Genomic DNA, 14,714 nt, shown 5'->3' on the forward strand with positions numbered 1-14,714 from the left:
TGCGGTGGCGCGGCTCCCCGGGCTGGTGTCCCGCCTGTTGCTGCTTTGCTGGTTCGGGGGGCGAGAGCAGCGGGTGCTGCACCCGCTCCTGGCTGATGCACAGCATGGGGGCTGAGGTGAGGGTGCAGGCAGACAGAGTCCCCAAACCCTCCCAGGCTGCGAGGCCATCAGCTGCAGTCGCTTGGAGAACAGGTCTCTGCCTTTCTTCACATTTAAAAGCTATTTTTGCACCTGGTTTTGGCTCACCAGCAAGGCCAGCCCCGGACCTCCAGCTGCTGCCTCCAAAGGCAGAGGGCACGGCTGTGCTGGGGACAGGCGGCTCCGTCCCGCACCCGGTGCTGGTGCAGTTTCACCACTAGGATTTAATTTGTGTGAGGTGGAGTGAGATGCTATGGGATAAGGAATATCCGTAAATACTTGGGAAATTCCTCAAACCCTTCAAGCCCAGGCTCTTGTTGGGATGCCGAGGCTGTGACAACAGCAAAAAAAGCCTACTTGATAAATGTCAAAAGAAATACAGTAATCAGCTGAAAGCAATTTACTGAGCCATGTAACCGCCCTGGGCTCACCATTTTCCTTTATTCATTTATCATGGTAAGCACTTTGGCCAAAATACACAAAGCAGAGAAATTGTTGACATGTGGGGCCCTAGCAGAGCAAATCCTTCATCCTCCTCCCCCTCCCCACTGCACACAAACTAACTTTTTGGGAGTTGTTTATTTAAGGACCGCAGAGCACTTGGTGCTCTTTGAACCCAAATGCTTTGGGAGTGGGGCTGGCCAACACCTTCCCTCCCCTTGCCATCTCCCGAGGCTGCGGGGAGGTTGTTCACTGCTGTCGGGAAGTACCTGCTGGTAGTGAGAAGGTGAGCTGCGTGATGTGCTCAGGACCCCATTCTGCTTCTACCTCCTCTGCCCCTTGATGTGTAGGACTGGTGGCTCACACGTGTGTGCTGTAACTGGTCAGGGAGAGCAGATGCTGGCTTTGGAAAGTTCCTGTGCTGGCTCTTGGTCTTGGCTAGACCAGCCAATGCTGACAGCACTGGTTTCAGTTCTCTGTCCCAAAGCCTAAGGAACCGCAAAGCCCATCTCCCCTCCCCACACCACACCAGTCAGTGTTGAGCCTCCTCGTGCCTTCCTTGGTGGCCAGGCTGCAGGTAACTCTGCTGGCCACAACAATGGGCAAACGCTGCTTTTGAGACACGTGAACCCAAGGGGATGCATCAATTGGGAACTGGCTGTCCCAAGGCTGCTCCTCCACATCTCATTTTGACTTTATTTTAAGCGAAAACAAATGCCGAGGTTCACAGCAGGACAGTGCAGGCTCCTCTCGTGCGTGGTCCTCGCTTCTGCCAGGCTGCGAGGTGTTGGGGTGCAAACGGGCTGGGGCGGAAGGCGAGCGGGGCAGCCCTTCCTCCTGTGCCGCAGCGTCTGCGTGGGAGCCCTTCCAACAGCCTCCACTCCTCCTTCCTGCTGTTTTATTTTTAATCTTGGTTCACCCAATTCTGCAGCCACCTGGATGAAGAGCGAGGAGAGCTCCCCTTCCCTCCCTCCCTCCAGTTCAGTCCGAGGTGGGGAATCGGAGCAGCCAAGGCACAGAGCTGCTCCGGAGGTCTGGCCGAGCTGCCCCTGCCCATCGCCCGAGGCTGCTGACCCCAGGCAGGGATGGCCACTGGGGTGCACAGCAGTCCGTTCTCGCTCGGGGAGGGAGCGTGTCCATAGGGGTGACGCTTATCCAAGCAGCTCCTTGGTCTTCGCTGCCAGGAGCTTGTCCATCTCTGCTGCAGCGCTGTCTGCCATTTGCTGGATCTGCAGAACAACACAGAACAAGTCTGAGGCACATGCTAGGTGATGCCAGAGTTTAAAGGGAAAGGAATGACTGGATCACCTCCTGAAACAAAGCCTAAAGTCCTAATAAAACCCCAAATTATGCTGGGGCAGTAATGGGCTCTTCCTGGGGGCTCCTACCACCATCACCTCAGTGATTCTGTGCCAGTGTTGCATCTGTACAGTGAGAACAGGGAATGGTCAAAGGCTCTGGGAAGAGATGCACAGCACAAACGCTTGGCTGAGCTTCATAAGTAACTTGGTCAAGTCCTTATTTAACAGGGAACAGAGGGCCCATCTCATTACCGCCTGCAACCTTTCCACTATTTGGACAAACTCAGTAACAGCAGGAGCGCAGCCTTAGTTTCTTTGCAAACCCGTTAATTCTTTGTAAAAAGAGATAAATGGCTTTGTTAAAGCCCTGGCCAGGGATCAGGTCTCCTAGTAAAATGGGATGGACATAGCAAGCTTATGAACAGGACAGAAACGTGCATGCACTTATTTGAGTGAGTGCAGATAAAGGTTGGATCACATCGGTGGGGGGTATGCGCTAGTTTTACGAGACTGATTAAGATGTACTCGCTCCCAAGGTATGTGACGATGACCTTTCCTCGTCCTGAAAAATCTGGGTACAAGCAAAAATTAGACTTGAGACGCTACCTCTACAAATGCAGAAAACCATCTGCTCTGGGAGAAGGGCTTCCCAACAGGATTCGGTTACAATAGCATGGCCATTTTTCCTGCTTGCACAAATGCTCTGTATATCAATGTTTATTTTTGTGAGCACACAGAGAACTGTCCCGAAGCATTTGCAATGTATCTAACTTTAGCTGTTAATAAACAAACAGCTAAAAAGTAATGGCCTGCCTTCAGAGGTATCAATTCAGCAACACACTTAGGCTTGTGCCTGAGTTTATGCCCAAGTAATTGACTTTAGTGACATCTGCTCTTAGGGAATTAGGCATGTGCTTAAGTATTTTCCTGAATTGGAGCCAAAAACTCCTAACAGAGATAATCTTGCTAGCCTTTTCATTAATAACAAACTGGAGCAATCCTCATTAACACCAGCTGTTTTGCAGTGGCCAGGCACTGTGTAAATGGTGGTAAAGCTATAGACGTGGGCTGTTTGCTCCCCAAGTTCAGCTGGTTTGTGCAAGTCCCTCATAGTATGAAAGCTTGCAGGGAATGGTTCCCCCCCCCTTGTGTCAGCTTACAATGGTTCATATCATAAATTTGGCTTTGAGATTGAAGCCCCAAATCTCACAAAGAAAAAGCAAATACAACAGCTGTTGCCGACTCCAAAAATTCAGCCCAGGGCCACCCGTTCCCCAGTCGGGTTCTCAGTGCTGGAGATTTGTCAGCAAGGGCTGGGACAAACACACCACTGAGCTGTGAAACGTCGTGATATGGCAGGAAGAAAAAAAACAAATACATTACCTGCTTTTCTAGCAGCCAGATGGTATCTTCAGACACTTTGTTCTTGGACTTCTTTACCTGGTTGATGCTTTTGCTTCGCACCTTTCTCAGGGCCTCTTTGGACTTGTTGGTGGACTGCTTGGCAAGCTTGGCCAGGCTCTCCCTGTGCTCTCTTGTTACCCTAGCAGCCAGGGGGAAGAAAAAAAAAAAAAAAAAAAAAAAAACAAACACCAAAAGGAAAAATGGCGTCAGCCAGATTTACTTTCTGCGATGGATTTCAGGTAAAAGCCACCATCCTCCCTGCTGTGGTACCTCTCCGACTGGCCTAGGCAGAGCTGCCACGCAGCGCTGAGCCGGGCTGTGCAGGGACGCCCAAGAGCCGCCTGTGCGAAGACAGAGCTCGCTCTGCGTGGAGCCCCGATGTCGCGAGGGCAGAGGGGCTTAACAGCTCAGGGCGTGTTTTCATCCCGCTTTGGTCCACCCCAGCGAATCAGCCACCTCTGCCCAGCATCGCCAGGGCAGCGCGCCCCGGTGAAGCGAGTCCTGAGCCTAGAACTGAAAGTTCCCAGCACAGCGCTAAGCTGAGGGACTTGGTCTGAATCTTACTCGTTATATAGTTGTCACCACAGTGCCTGAAAGTCATGCTGAAATGCTCAGACTTTCCTTTTTTTTCTGCTGCCAAAGTATCTGCAGGAAAGAGGGAGAATCCAGCTCTAGACCCGAGGGATGGAGCTGAAAAGCGTGGTCCTGCAAAGCCAGGAGACCTCCATCTCTTCCTGAAACTCGGTATCGCCTCCCTGCAACTGAAGAGCCTGAATTACGTATCTGGAAGTGACAGAGCTTATGTTTTGCTCAACCTTGTTCCAGCTCATCATGATGGGGCTCTTCCACCAAGATGATGTGAATGCCCGGTTTGACGAGGCGATGATGCCAGACATGGCTAGCCACAGGCAACTCGGCCCAGGAGAACTTCGGCTGCACTTTTCCCCCAATGCAGGACCAGTTACTGCCGTGGTGCCACAAGAAAATCCTCAACTCTCCATCCCAAACTAAAAACTGCAGGTGATGAGGGAGCCTGGCCATCTGAATAAGGCATAGGAACGGCTGACGTGTCGCCTCGGCTCTGGTAATGCTCCAGCACCTACAGCTGATCACTGTCAACATCAACTGCTAGGGCTTAACAATAATATTTTAATTATTTTTGCTGGCTATTGACGTTTCCAGACCGCCTTGAGAACGAAAACCCCTGGTGCACTCGCTAGCGAGAGAGCGCCCGCCTGCTCGCAGAAGATATCACAAAATAAACATTTCACAGGAGTATTTAGAAATTGGCTGCAACAGCCTGGGTCACCAAAACACTGAGGCCAAGACTCTTCCTGCGGAGAGCTTGGGGAAATGTGGGGTGAGGGCTCCCAGGGCAGGGCCAGCTCTGCCCCCGTGTGGGGGTGCAATATGGGGAGGCTGCCAGGGCATGATCGGACCCTCGGCCCTTCCCAACCTTGTCCTCAGCCCAGCCGCGTCGCACGCGCGCCGACACCTTCCCTGGGCAGCCAGGTCGCTCACAGCAGGCGTCTGCAGAGGCGCTGCCCTCTCGCCTGTTATCTGTATTTCATGGTGCAAGAGGGAATAGGCTTCCCAGAACCAGTTAGTAATTACAGGAATTTGGGAAAGCTGACAGACCTAGAGAGCAGCTATCCAGCCCCAGCACCCACGGTGGCCCCCTGCAGGCAGCGGCTTGGCCCCCCAGCCCATCCTGCTCCCCGCTGAGGGGCGGCTGGAGGGAGATGGCCAGTGAATTTTGCATGTGGCAAGAGGCTTCTGGTCAGCGCAGGCTCGAGCCTGGACCAGACGCTTCATTAGAAGTGAGCAGGGTTACTTGTGGTTTCCTCTGCATCCCAACATCGATGCCTTTAGGGCTTCTCGTGTTCGATCTCCCCAGCCAGAGGTCCCGCGGCACATGTGAAACCAGCAAAGCCGGCTCGCAAACAGAGGTCTGGGTGAGGTCAGATTCTCAGGCAGCTTTTTGGGGGGGCGGGGAGTCAATCCCGGCTGTTAAACTTGGAGAAGGGAGCTGGAAATCTCTCCCATCTCCTGCTGGGTGGCGAGGCGAGTGGGTCCGCAGCAGGGCCGCCTGGGCTGCGGCAGACCCAGCTCGCCGTCAGCTATCGCCTCCCCGCTCCCGCCCAGCTTCTGCGAATTGTGCCGAGGGTATCACTCGCCTGCTTGGGGCTGCCGAGCCTTTAAGGAAATGTTTTTGTTTATGCAGCACTGCCAGATTTCCTATGCTTCTTGGCACGGGGTCACAGCTTTCATGCCTCCTTGTCTGTCTTTATTAACACCAATTTCTTTTTATCACTGCGCAGCGCCGTGGAGTTTCTCAGCGGGTTTTATGTTCCAGCCAGACTGTGTGTAAATTCTCAGCAATGCTACCAGCAATGCCAGAAACGGACGCTTTTTCAGGCAGATGCTGTTTCTGGTTAAGGAATCCATCAACATGAGCCAGGCCCATGGTTTCTAAGGACAGTTGTTTAATCCTGCCCCCAGACCTGAGACTTTTAAGCTGTTCTTAGATATGTTTTCTTTTCTGTCTAGTAACCATTGCCCCAACCCGCTCTTTAAAGCCAAAAAAAGCATGATGTGAACCTGGGGAAGGGGTGCCAAAAGTGGGGAACGGGGACAAGGTCCCTGCCTGTCACCCCTTCCCCAGGGGAACGCTGCCCTCCCCTGCAGCTCAAGGAGCAGCGGGGTCAAATCCTGCCGCTCCCCCAGGATGGTCCTGCCCTGCCAGGGTCAGGACAGAGCCTGGTGACGGACGTGCCAGGAACGCACACCGCCCCGCGGGTAACATCTCCTCTTTTTTCTGCTTCCACCAGCAACCAGTGGTTTAAGCTCTGCAACCCTTGGATGCTCCTCTCCCTGCGTACGGCAGGCGCAGACCCACAGCCAGCACGACGCAGGCCGCGTCTCGTCTCCAACGCAAGATGTTTATGCGGGTAAGAGTCATTTCTGTATCTCAAATGCTAGGAATTTCCTGTGAAGGAGAGGGATCAGTTAAAAGAAAGTAGGCTTAACTAGATACTCTGCATGCATAATTGCAGATAAACACAGGGTGCAACATATATTGCTCAACAAAAAGCATGCAAGAGGCTTCTGATGATGAGCGACCCTGACCAACGCAGCTCAGAAACAGCTTTGGTTTATTTCAGATTAATTTTTTTGAGTCCTTTCTCCCCATAGTAGGTATCTTTGCATATTTCTTAAAGGGCAGAGGAAAAAAGGCTCACAATGAGTCATTAAACTTTCAAATGAGTCATCTGGCTTTCAGTAAAGCATGTGTAAAAATATTACTAACTTACAAACAATATCCAGTGTAACACAATGGGTCCAAAAAAGATGAATCTAAAAATGAGGCAATACCATAAAAGACACAAGGTCAGGTCAAATTCGGCCAAGAGATCAACCAATACAAATGTTCCCATGGCTGGTTTTCTTTCTTTCTTTTTTTTTTTTTTTTTTTTCTTTTTAAACCCTCAGAGAGTACTTTTTATACAAATAAATATTGCCTATGCAGTGCTAGCAACACAAACAGGCGAATGCCTTAGGGAGCAGAGGGGATCCTAGCAGGAAGCAGAAGTAAACACGCAAGAAACGAGTGTCCTTTTTCTGTTCAAACTGCAATGCAAAAACTAAACGAATAGAATAAATACTGAAAAGTGAACTCCATTTTAACACTCTCGAGCACTGAAGCATCGCTGCTGCATAAGGCAAAATCTGATGCCTGCGTGTCCAGCTGACCAGTCAGACTAAAAAGTGTTCTAAATAACAGGCAAGGCCAATTCAGGTTTGATTTTACCTTCACTGTGCCACCCCTCGTGAAAGAACCAATTTCTGCAGAAACAATATTGTCTCTTCATTTCTGATTTGGTTGTTCATTTTGCACACCTGCCATAATTTTGGTGATTCCACTGCATCTGCTATATGTTCTTTCATAAACATCTTTAGAGTTGGGGAAGTGAAAAACTTAGAAAATTAAAAAAAAGTAATTTGGGGATATAATATTAAAGAGAAGCCTCTAGCAGAATTTGATTCTTTCTGACCCCTTCCACTCCCCCTTTTGCATTAGAAGGTTTTAAAAGGTTGAAGCTGTCTGCTTGTCTTCCTGATAAGTGGATGAAACTCGGAAAGACCCGGTCACGTTACTCAAGAGCGGGTGAGAAAAGACTGGAGGTGCCCACAAGGGCAGACCAGCAGGGCACGTCTCCCAAGCCGAAAACCTCTCTAACCTGAGACTCTCCGGGCTGCCAACCAGCCAGGGAGAAAGGGGCCCAGAGCAGCACCCCTTGCACACCAGAGGAACAAGGCAGCACACCAGGCTGATCCTCCCTGGGCAGAGAAGACTCCTTTTCGCTCTGCAGCACGGCAAAAGGTAGTGACAGACCGTACGCATTTGTTTAAAAAACAGTATTCTTTTTTTTTTTTTTTTAAGATTGGGATTTGCAGTTTTGGAGTTTCCTCCCCTGCAATTCATATTCAAGGATGACCCAAGTGCCCATTAACAATCAAACCACTGTGCAGCAACCCGGGAGCCTCAGCAATTATGAAGATAATGGTGCCCTCCTCCTCCTCTGCCTCCTCTCCTGAGGCATGGGGGAAGGGCAGGGAGCATGGGGAAAAGAAAATCAGCAAATAGAATGATAATGTCATTCCCTCTCACCGAAAGCAACGGAAAGCTGCAATTAGACTTCTCTGATCAAAATGCTAGATAAAATTCTATAGAATTTTTGAAGTAGACCTAAAGCACAAGAAATACTTGGTTTGTCTTTACTGAGAAGTCACCGCTTGTAGAACACGGCGTACGTGCAAGGTGTCTGCGCGCAGGCAGTGTACGGAGCCGTCTTTGCCCTTTGCGGGAGTTGTTCGTAGCACCCCAGTGCCATGGAAGCCCATGAGGGCATGAGATCCTACACATCCACATCTGCCCAGGGTATTTAGACAGCTTCACCGCTGCAGCAGCCGAGCACCCACGGGAACTTGTGAATTTTCCTTGCAGCACCCAAACCCGGGCAGAGCAGTGCTGCTGCCCCGGTGCAGGCTGTGCCAACACTAGCGAGTTGTGCAGCGCCGTAGGAGTGGAGCTGCTGGGAGGTCTCGCTCTATACGAGGTCCAGCCTGGTCCCAGGGATGGAACGTGTGTGCGCATGGGGGAGCCCTCGGCACGCTCCCAGAGGGTACCTCTCTATTTAGCTTCATCTGAAAGGAATCCTGTTCACAGGCAGAGACCCTGGCACGCTGCAGCCCGAAGCACGCTAAGCAGGGAACGTTAGGATTGCCCCACAAGTGCTCTCTTGATCGAAACCGATGCAGTGGCACCTTCTGCCTTGTCCAAGGGCTGGGGGACTCCTGTGATGGGCGAGGGAAGCGATACTCAGTCCTCAGCCAGGAGCAGCCTGCTTTTCCACCAGTCCTACACCAAAGTTTCCATGAAGCTGTCGGTTACACAGCGTGTATTGCATGAGAAGAGGGAGTGGATTTTTTTTTTTTAGTCAAAGCTATTAATTTCCTCCCTCTTACCACTTCCTTTTAGTGTTCTCTGCAGCAAAGTGCGATTCACCCCTAATACTGCTGGTTCACAACCGCGTTACTGCTGCTCTATTGCTGGTGTAACGCAAGGAATTTACAGCAGGGCAGCAAAGAATCACCCCCTGAATTACGGCCATACAGCTTCAAAAGCCTTTGGCTGTCTCTTGCAAAGTGCTGCAGCCAGCTAGGACCAACTTTCCTCTGCAGGGGGAAGATGAAGAACAATGAGACCAACCACTAGATGCCAAAATGCGGTGACTAAGAACTCAGACACTTGGAAGAGCTTCCACCAGATGCTTTCAGGGGCTCAGATTTTTCTTCTGAACCTGAAATACAGCTATGTGGAAAGCAGCGTCATCATGACATTACAGCAATCGTGCATGCTTACTTTCTGAAACACACTCACTGCAACCTACTGCGTTATCTTGCGTGATGAGAAACTCAGGCAGCCATCGATACTCACTTAGGAATTGGCACCCGAATTATTGTCCCATCCACTTCTGGGTTCAGGTTCATGCCACTCTCCCTTATAGCCTTCGTAGCTGCAGCTGTGCTCTGTAAAACAGATCAAAAGGTAAAGGGAATTAGGAAATAATCATTCCCATATGCCAGAACTCTGTCAATAGTTGGCAATCCATCTCCACGGAACATGGAAACATTTACTTCTGTTACCAGTAAGATCAGGAAGTTACATTGGTGCGGAGAGCTTTGATCAAACTGAATGGGAAACTACGGCCGCGCTCGGTATCGGGGTAGGGGGGCATGAAGGGGGGGAGAGGGGAAGGGAAGCAACAACAAAAGAAAACTGTTTTGCTTCTTTGAAACTATTTGAATGGTTTGAGGCAACGCAGAGCGAAACCGCAATAAATTCCCAAGGCATAGCCTGGCTGTGGCGAAGGAGATGAAAGATTCTGAGCGTTTAAAAATTCCAGTTGAATGTTTCCCACTAGAAATCACACAGTGCCAATTTAGAAACGTTAACTAACTTAACCACTTCAGCGCTACAACCTGACCACATTACATCAGGGCGGTAGCAGTTGGCTGAGAAATAGCGCCTGCGCCCAGCTCTATGTTTATTTTGCAGCTTATTACTTAGGATTAACTTCTCAAAACTCCACCACCGCTGGCTGACGCTCTGCTCCGCTTCAAAGGTGGGGTGCGCAGGTTTGCCTGGTAACTGCAAAGCGATTAAAAGGCTTCCTTCCCCATGCCAGGGCGCTGGCGTACCTTTACAGAGTGTCAGGCTTTACGGTTAAAGCAGAGCTTTGCCGGGAGCTGCCGCAGCGCTCTGCCAGGTTGCCTCATTCTTGACATTGACAATAACAAGACGGAGCGAGTCTGTGTTCTTGTGGCACTCGCGTGGCATTTCCTTACAAGGCGCGTTGCTATTTCTGATACTCTTTCCCGTCATTAACTTCAGCCCCAGGCTGCTGCAGCAGACTTGCACTTATGAAGCTCAGCTTTTGTCAACGGAGGCGCAAACGAAAGCTCTGCATATTTGTTTAGGCCTCCGACGCGTGACATCACCGAACAAAATGAATGTTCTGCTAGTGTTTTGTAAGACATAACTGCTGTCCTCTAGAATGCAAGGGCAGAGAAAACATAACCAAGCCTAGCTCAGCATGTTAGGAATATAAACGTGTGATCCTATGGACGGTGCTTGCTCTGTAGGAAGGAGATGCGCAGTAAACGCTGTATTGTTTACCATACATATTGGAGGAGATAGAGCAAGGGGAAAATACGGCAGTATTACCCCCATCTTCTTGCAGCCCATGAAATAAATAGCCGCGCTTCAAAACCAGTCTTGTTTGGGTTGATATCTCTCAGGCAAACAGAATTTGGCCCTGCAAGTCCTTTTCTATCATTATTTTCTTTCCCAGGATCTTTAGGCATTTTTATTTGCTTTTCAATGCCATGAAGTACTGGCTCTACGCTGTAAATAATGGCATCAAGTAAACGTGGCTGTAATGGTTTTAAAGAGTTCAATCTTTCCATGGAACAGTTATGGTATTAAAACAACTGCAGTGAGAGAAACAGTTCTAGCTCCAGTTCAAATGAAAAATGGCCCTTTGGCTTGGAAAGCAATGTAGGCAGTGCTATACAGCGTGAGATTTAATTTCTCACGTGCTCATTTCTCAGCCTGGGCTCCCACTTGGACATGGGCTAAGTCATAGAGTGACTTCTCCAGCCCTCCCTGCTCCAGCACTCGGAGGGACCTCGGTGCACTCGCTGATGAGGGACCTTCATTCTTCAAAGCCACTATACATGCTGGGTATACTTTAAGAAACACTTAGGTGTCAAGTGCCTTACACTGACCTCCTCTGAGACTTTGCTGACTTAATTAATTGGGGAAAGCCTTTGCAAAATAAATAGAGATAAGCTTTGGCAAACCTCCAGACCTGGAGCGGGATGAATAGCTAACCTTGCACTCATTACTGCGCCTATCTGCATGGCTGCCTGGCTCTGACGGCGTGAGCCCACTGCAGGGGACCACCAGCGCTCGATCCTGAGGTGGGATTCAGATCTCCTGCCTCGTTTAGGGGCAAGTCTAACTAAGGCTCCTGCAGGAAATTAAGGGAACTCAGCTCTGCCAGAGGATAGGTCAAAGCACCTAATTTGGGTTCTGACCTGCAGGCACTACCAAGGGAGGAGCTCGCTAACCTCAGCAGTGCCCGGGGCAGGCCTGGGACAGCGCTTAGCACAGGCCCGGCTCAGCCCCACCAGGGATGCTTTTCAGAAGCTCCTAGACTGTATCAGCAGCTTCTTCCATGAGCTCTCAGGGGGTGTCACCAGCCCTGGTGATAAGTAAGCAAGTTTTAGAGGAGTTTGCTAGTGTCCCCAGCACAAATGCGGACTATTCCAACCACACGTTTCGTTCTGCGCATGGCCACATCTTCAGAAGGAACAGAAATGACATAAATACAATGGGGCAGATGCAGCACCGCTTCCACGTGGGTAGTTCAGGCGAACCAAAGGAGAGCATGTGTGCGCTCAAGACTACTGGGTGCCACAAAAGCACGGGAAATGGGGAAACCTGGCAGGGCACAGTTAATCTGGGTATCTGGTCTGGGACACGCTCAGCGCTGCTTTTCAACCAAGCTCTTAGAGATCCAGCTGAGGGGAAAGCAGTCCCCAGAGCAAACCCCTCATACCGTGGCATTTATTTGCTATGACCCTGAGAGCAATCGCAGCCCGACGGGCAGCATGTAACCCTCCTCTGACCCTGTGCCGCTGCATGGGAGATGCTCTGTGCGCCAGGCAGGGCTGGAGAGTCGCTCGCCCCGCGCAGTCAGCAGCAAAATATCGCTTCTGTTTTGTGTCAGCCACGAAGCGACACACAGCCCAGCCAGAGCTCTCGCCCCTGCCAGGTTTGACTGATTTTGTCTAAATGTTCCTTTGCTCAGCATCAACCTATTTGTTCCCGTGGTAATCATCTCCCCCTCGCAATGCCTTTGGTAATGTGCTTACCTCTGGAAAATTGGTCATGTTCACTACAAGGAGCTGCGGTGACTTCTGTGAGATCTGCCCCAGCTGGTTCAGCGGAAACTTCCCATCTTTTGTCATCACGATTATGTGATCAAGGACCCCTCAAAAGAACCAAACACAGGGGAGTTTCAGTATGATACAGCAGTTCACAGCGTACGCAGTGTCCCACTCCCCTCTGCTATGCAAAAATACAGATGTTACAAAAGAAAAAAACCCGTGTTTATTCAGACTTCAGGTGCTGTTTGTGTTCGTGCATCCCCTGTGCTATTTGCGAGCTAAATATTTCAATGCTACTCTGAAGCACGAAAACACGAAAACAAAACTCTTGTTTGTTTTTGTTACTAGAATAGAAAAACTAAGCAAGATTGTTAAGAATTAAAAGGAAATTGTTATTTTTTAATTCTTAGAACATAAAGAAAATCAAAATGTTGTTATAAAAATCAAAACAACTATTGTCTTTAACGTAGCAGTGTTCTCTTAAACCCCTCTTTTTTTTTTCCCCAGTCCCAAGAGGAGGTGTTGTACACTGCCTAATGTAAAGTATTCCGTTTCTCCCTGAGCTACTCTTAATCTGCTCTCTAGTTTCTGCTGCAAAATGTTAACAGGCCAAAAGGCACATGGGACGAGAGGTACTTTATCAGTGTAATTAAAAAAAATACCTGAGGTTAAAATAAATAGTTAAGAGACTGAACTGCGCTTTCCAACTCCATTAAAGACTGAAGTGCCCTTGCCAGAGCTGGGGTGGTGAATGATTCAGATTTGGTCATTGTTTAACGTTAAATTTTATCCCTGAAACTTGATACTACTTACGAATACATAAGTGCAGAGTGTTATAGTAACTGTAGGTTAGTCAAATATATTCACATTTCTTCCTACCACACAAAATTCACTAAGCGCACAAGGCTTGTAAAGGTCACTAACCACAAAGATGCAGAGCGAAAAAAGTTTGTATATGCCAGACACCAGCCTGATGGCAATTTCCAAAAGGCTAATTTAATGGCAATTGGATTTTTCCTGCCCTACTGCACCATTAGCTGACAACCTGCTTCTTCATCACATCTGCAAACAGTTCAGTTAGACACTTTTGACATCTCCCACTTACAAAAGCTATTTCCAGGAAGCTATTAACAAAAATGGATTCTTCCTGGTCAAGCTCCGGGTGAAGAAAGCCTTTAGTTGGGGACGCCAAGGTTGTAGTAATTGGGTGCCCAGTGAATAACTCAATAAAAAGAAAATCAATTTGGAAGAAATCAGAGTCCTCTGTTACTGGGACTGGGATCCTTATTTAGAGGCAATAGAGCATCACAGAAGGAAGTTACCAACCTGGTGAGGTTCTAACACTGAGATTTCTGCTGAAATCTTCTTTCAGAGCTTCTACCACTGCCTGCATGTCTTCATTGGTTTCCTCCAGATTGATAACATCTTCAACTAGGGCAGCACTGATATTCACTCTGGCTTGACTCTGCCCTTTACCTTTAGCTGCAGATTACACAGAAAATTAATTTCTATTTCTGACAACAGTTAGTTGTTGCATTAGAAACCAGAAAGAAGATAGTAAAACCCCTGTTAGATTCAGAATTGAGTCTAAGATAAACTGAAGTATTTTTTAATGAGTAAATAGCCCAGCACTTGAGCACAGAAGCCAAAATGTATTTGTAGGTCACGCTGTGTGCACCGACTCCAGCCGGGACTGTGACGATTGCCAGCTACTGCCCCGATGCAGCAGCAGCAGCTCCGTGCGGTCGGTGCCTCTCCCGTGGGAAGGGCTAAGGTTTCACTGCAACACCGTCAGGCAAACCAGCTCCTCCAGAGCTGTGTTCTGCCTAAGTTGGATCAATACTGGTGCACAGGATAAAAGGGATAAGAAAAGAATTTCTGGCAACATACTGAGGGGTTGCAAACGTCAGGAGAAAGGCTGCCGCCTTTACCTTTTTTGGTGGCTAGCTGCCTGGTCAGCAGCACCTGACGGCCACACTGCCTGCAGCCATCCAGGAGCAGGGCTGGGCAGCCTGCAGGAGCCTGCGGCAGCCCCCGGACCGTTGCGAAGGAAGAACGATGGAGCAGGGAAGGCAGGTGACGGAAGCATCTCAGTGCCATAGCCATCGTTTGCAGCTCTTCTCTAACGTGCCTGGAAGAGAGGAAGGGCAGGTGCTGCACTCGGCATGCCAAAAAGAAACAGATTCGGGTTTTAGCTGAACCTGTGGGGCAGCCGCCCGGCAGCACCGCAGCAGGTAAATTCAGCGGACGGGGCTGGGTGGCAGCCAGCCTGCACCCGCGTTACCTGCGCGGCCTCTGCACGCCCGTCCAGAGGGGCCCGGGCCCGGGGCGCAGAACCCACGTATGCTGCTCAGAGCTTCTGGGATTTGCTGGTCAGCTGCGTAGAAACTTTTAATTTCTGTCACAAGA

General features: G+C 49.7%; 1 protein-coding gene across 2 annotated transcripts; it reads right to left on the reverse strand.

Moving 5' to 3' along the window:
* Window positions 1-584: 584 nt before the first annotated feature.
* MRRF (mitochondrial ribosome recycling factor) lies at window positions 585-14,677 on the reverse strand. 2 transcript variants are annotated; one of them, XM_009648834.2, is made up of 7 exons: window positions 14,590-14,677; window positions 14,237-14,436; window positions 13,632-13,787; window positions 12,291-12,409; window positions 9,286-9,377; window positions 3,264-3,423; window positions 585-1,808 (listed from the first exon to the last, which is right to left on the reverse strand). In XM_009648834.2, exons 2-7 carry the CDS (start codon window positions 14,409-14,411, stop codon window positions 1,731-1,733), a joined length of 780 nt encoding a protein of 259 aa, XP_009647129.1. In that variant the 5' UTR covers window positions 14,412-14,436; window positions 14,590-14,677; the 3' UTR covers window positions 585-1,730. The 2 variants fall into 2 exon arrangements, with proteins under 2 accessions (XP_009647129.1, XP_035744491.1); XM_035888598.1 differs by lacking the exons at window positions 585-1,808; window positions 3,264-3,423; window positions 14,590-14,677 and adding an exon at window positions 7,710-8,642 and having other exon boundaries at window positions 14,237-14,575.
* Between the last annotated feature and the right edge of the window lie 37 nt (window positions 14,678-14,714).

The sequence above is a fragment of the Egretta garzetta genome, unplaced genomic scaffold (genome assembly GCF_000687185.1).
Source record: "Egretta garzetta isolate BGI_Z169 unplaced genomic scaffold, ASM68718v1 scaffold211, whole genome shotgun sequence".
Taxonomy (NCBI): domain Eukaryota; kingdom Metazoa; phylum Chordata; class Aves; order Pelecaniformes; family Ardeidae; genus Egretta; species Egretta garzetta.

Excerpts from the sequence above, each read along its gene's own strand:
- MRRF (XM_009648834.2), bottom strand. The coding sequence starts at position 14,411 with ATGGCTATGGCACTGAGATGCTTCCGTCACCTGCCTTCCCTGCTCCAT. Across the intron at positions 13,788-14,236 it reads GCAGCTAGCCACCAAAAAAG|CTAAAGGTAAAGGGCAGAGT; the intron begins GTAAAGGCGGCA and ends TGTAATCTGCAG. Across the intron at positions 9,378-12,290 it reads ACATGACCAATTTTCCAGAG|AGCACAGCTGCAGCTACGAA; the intron begins GTAAGCACATTA and ends TCTGTTTTACAG.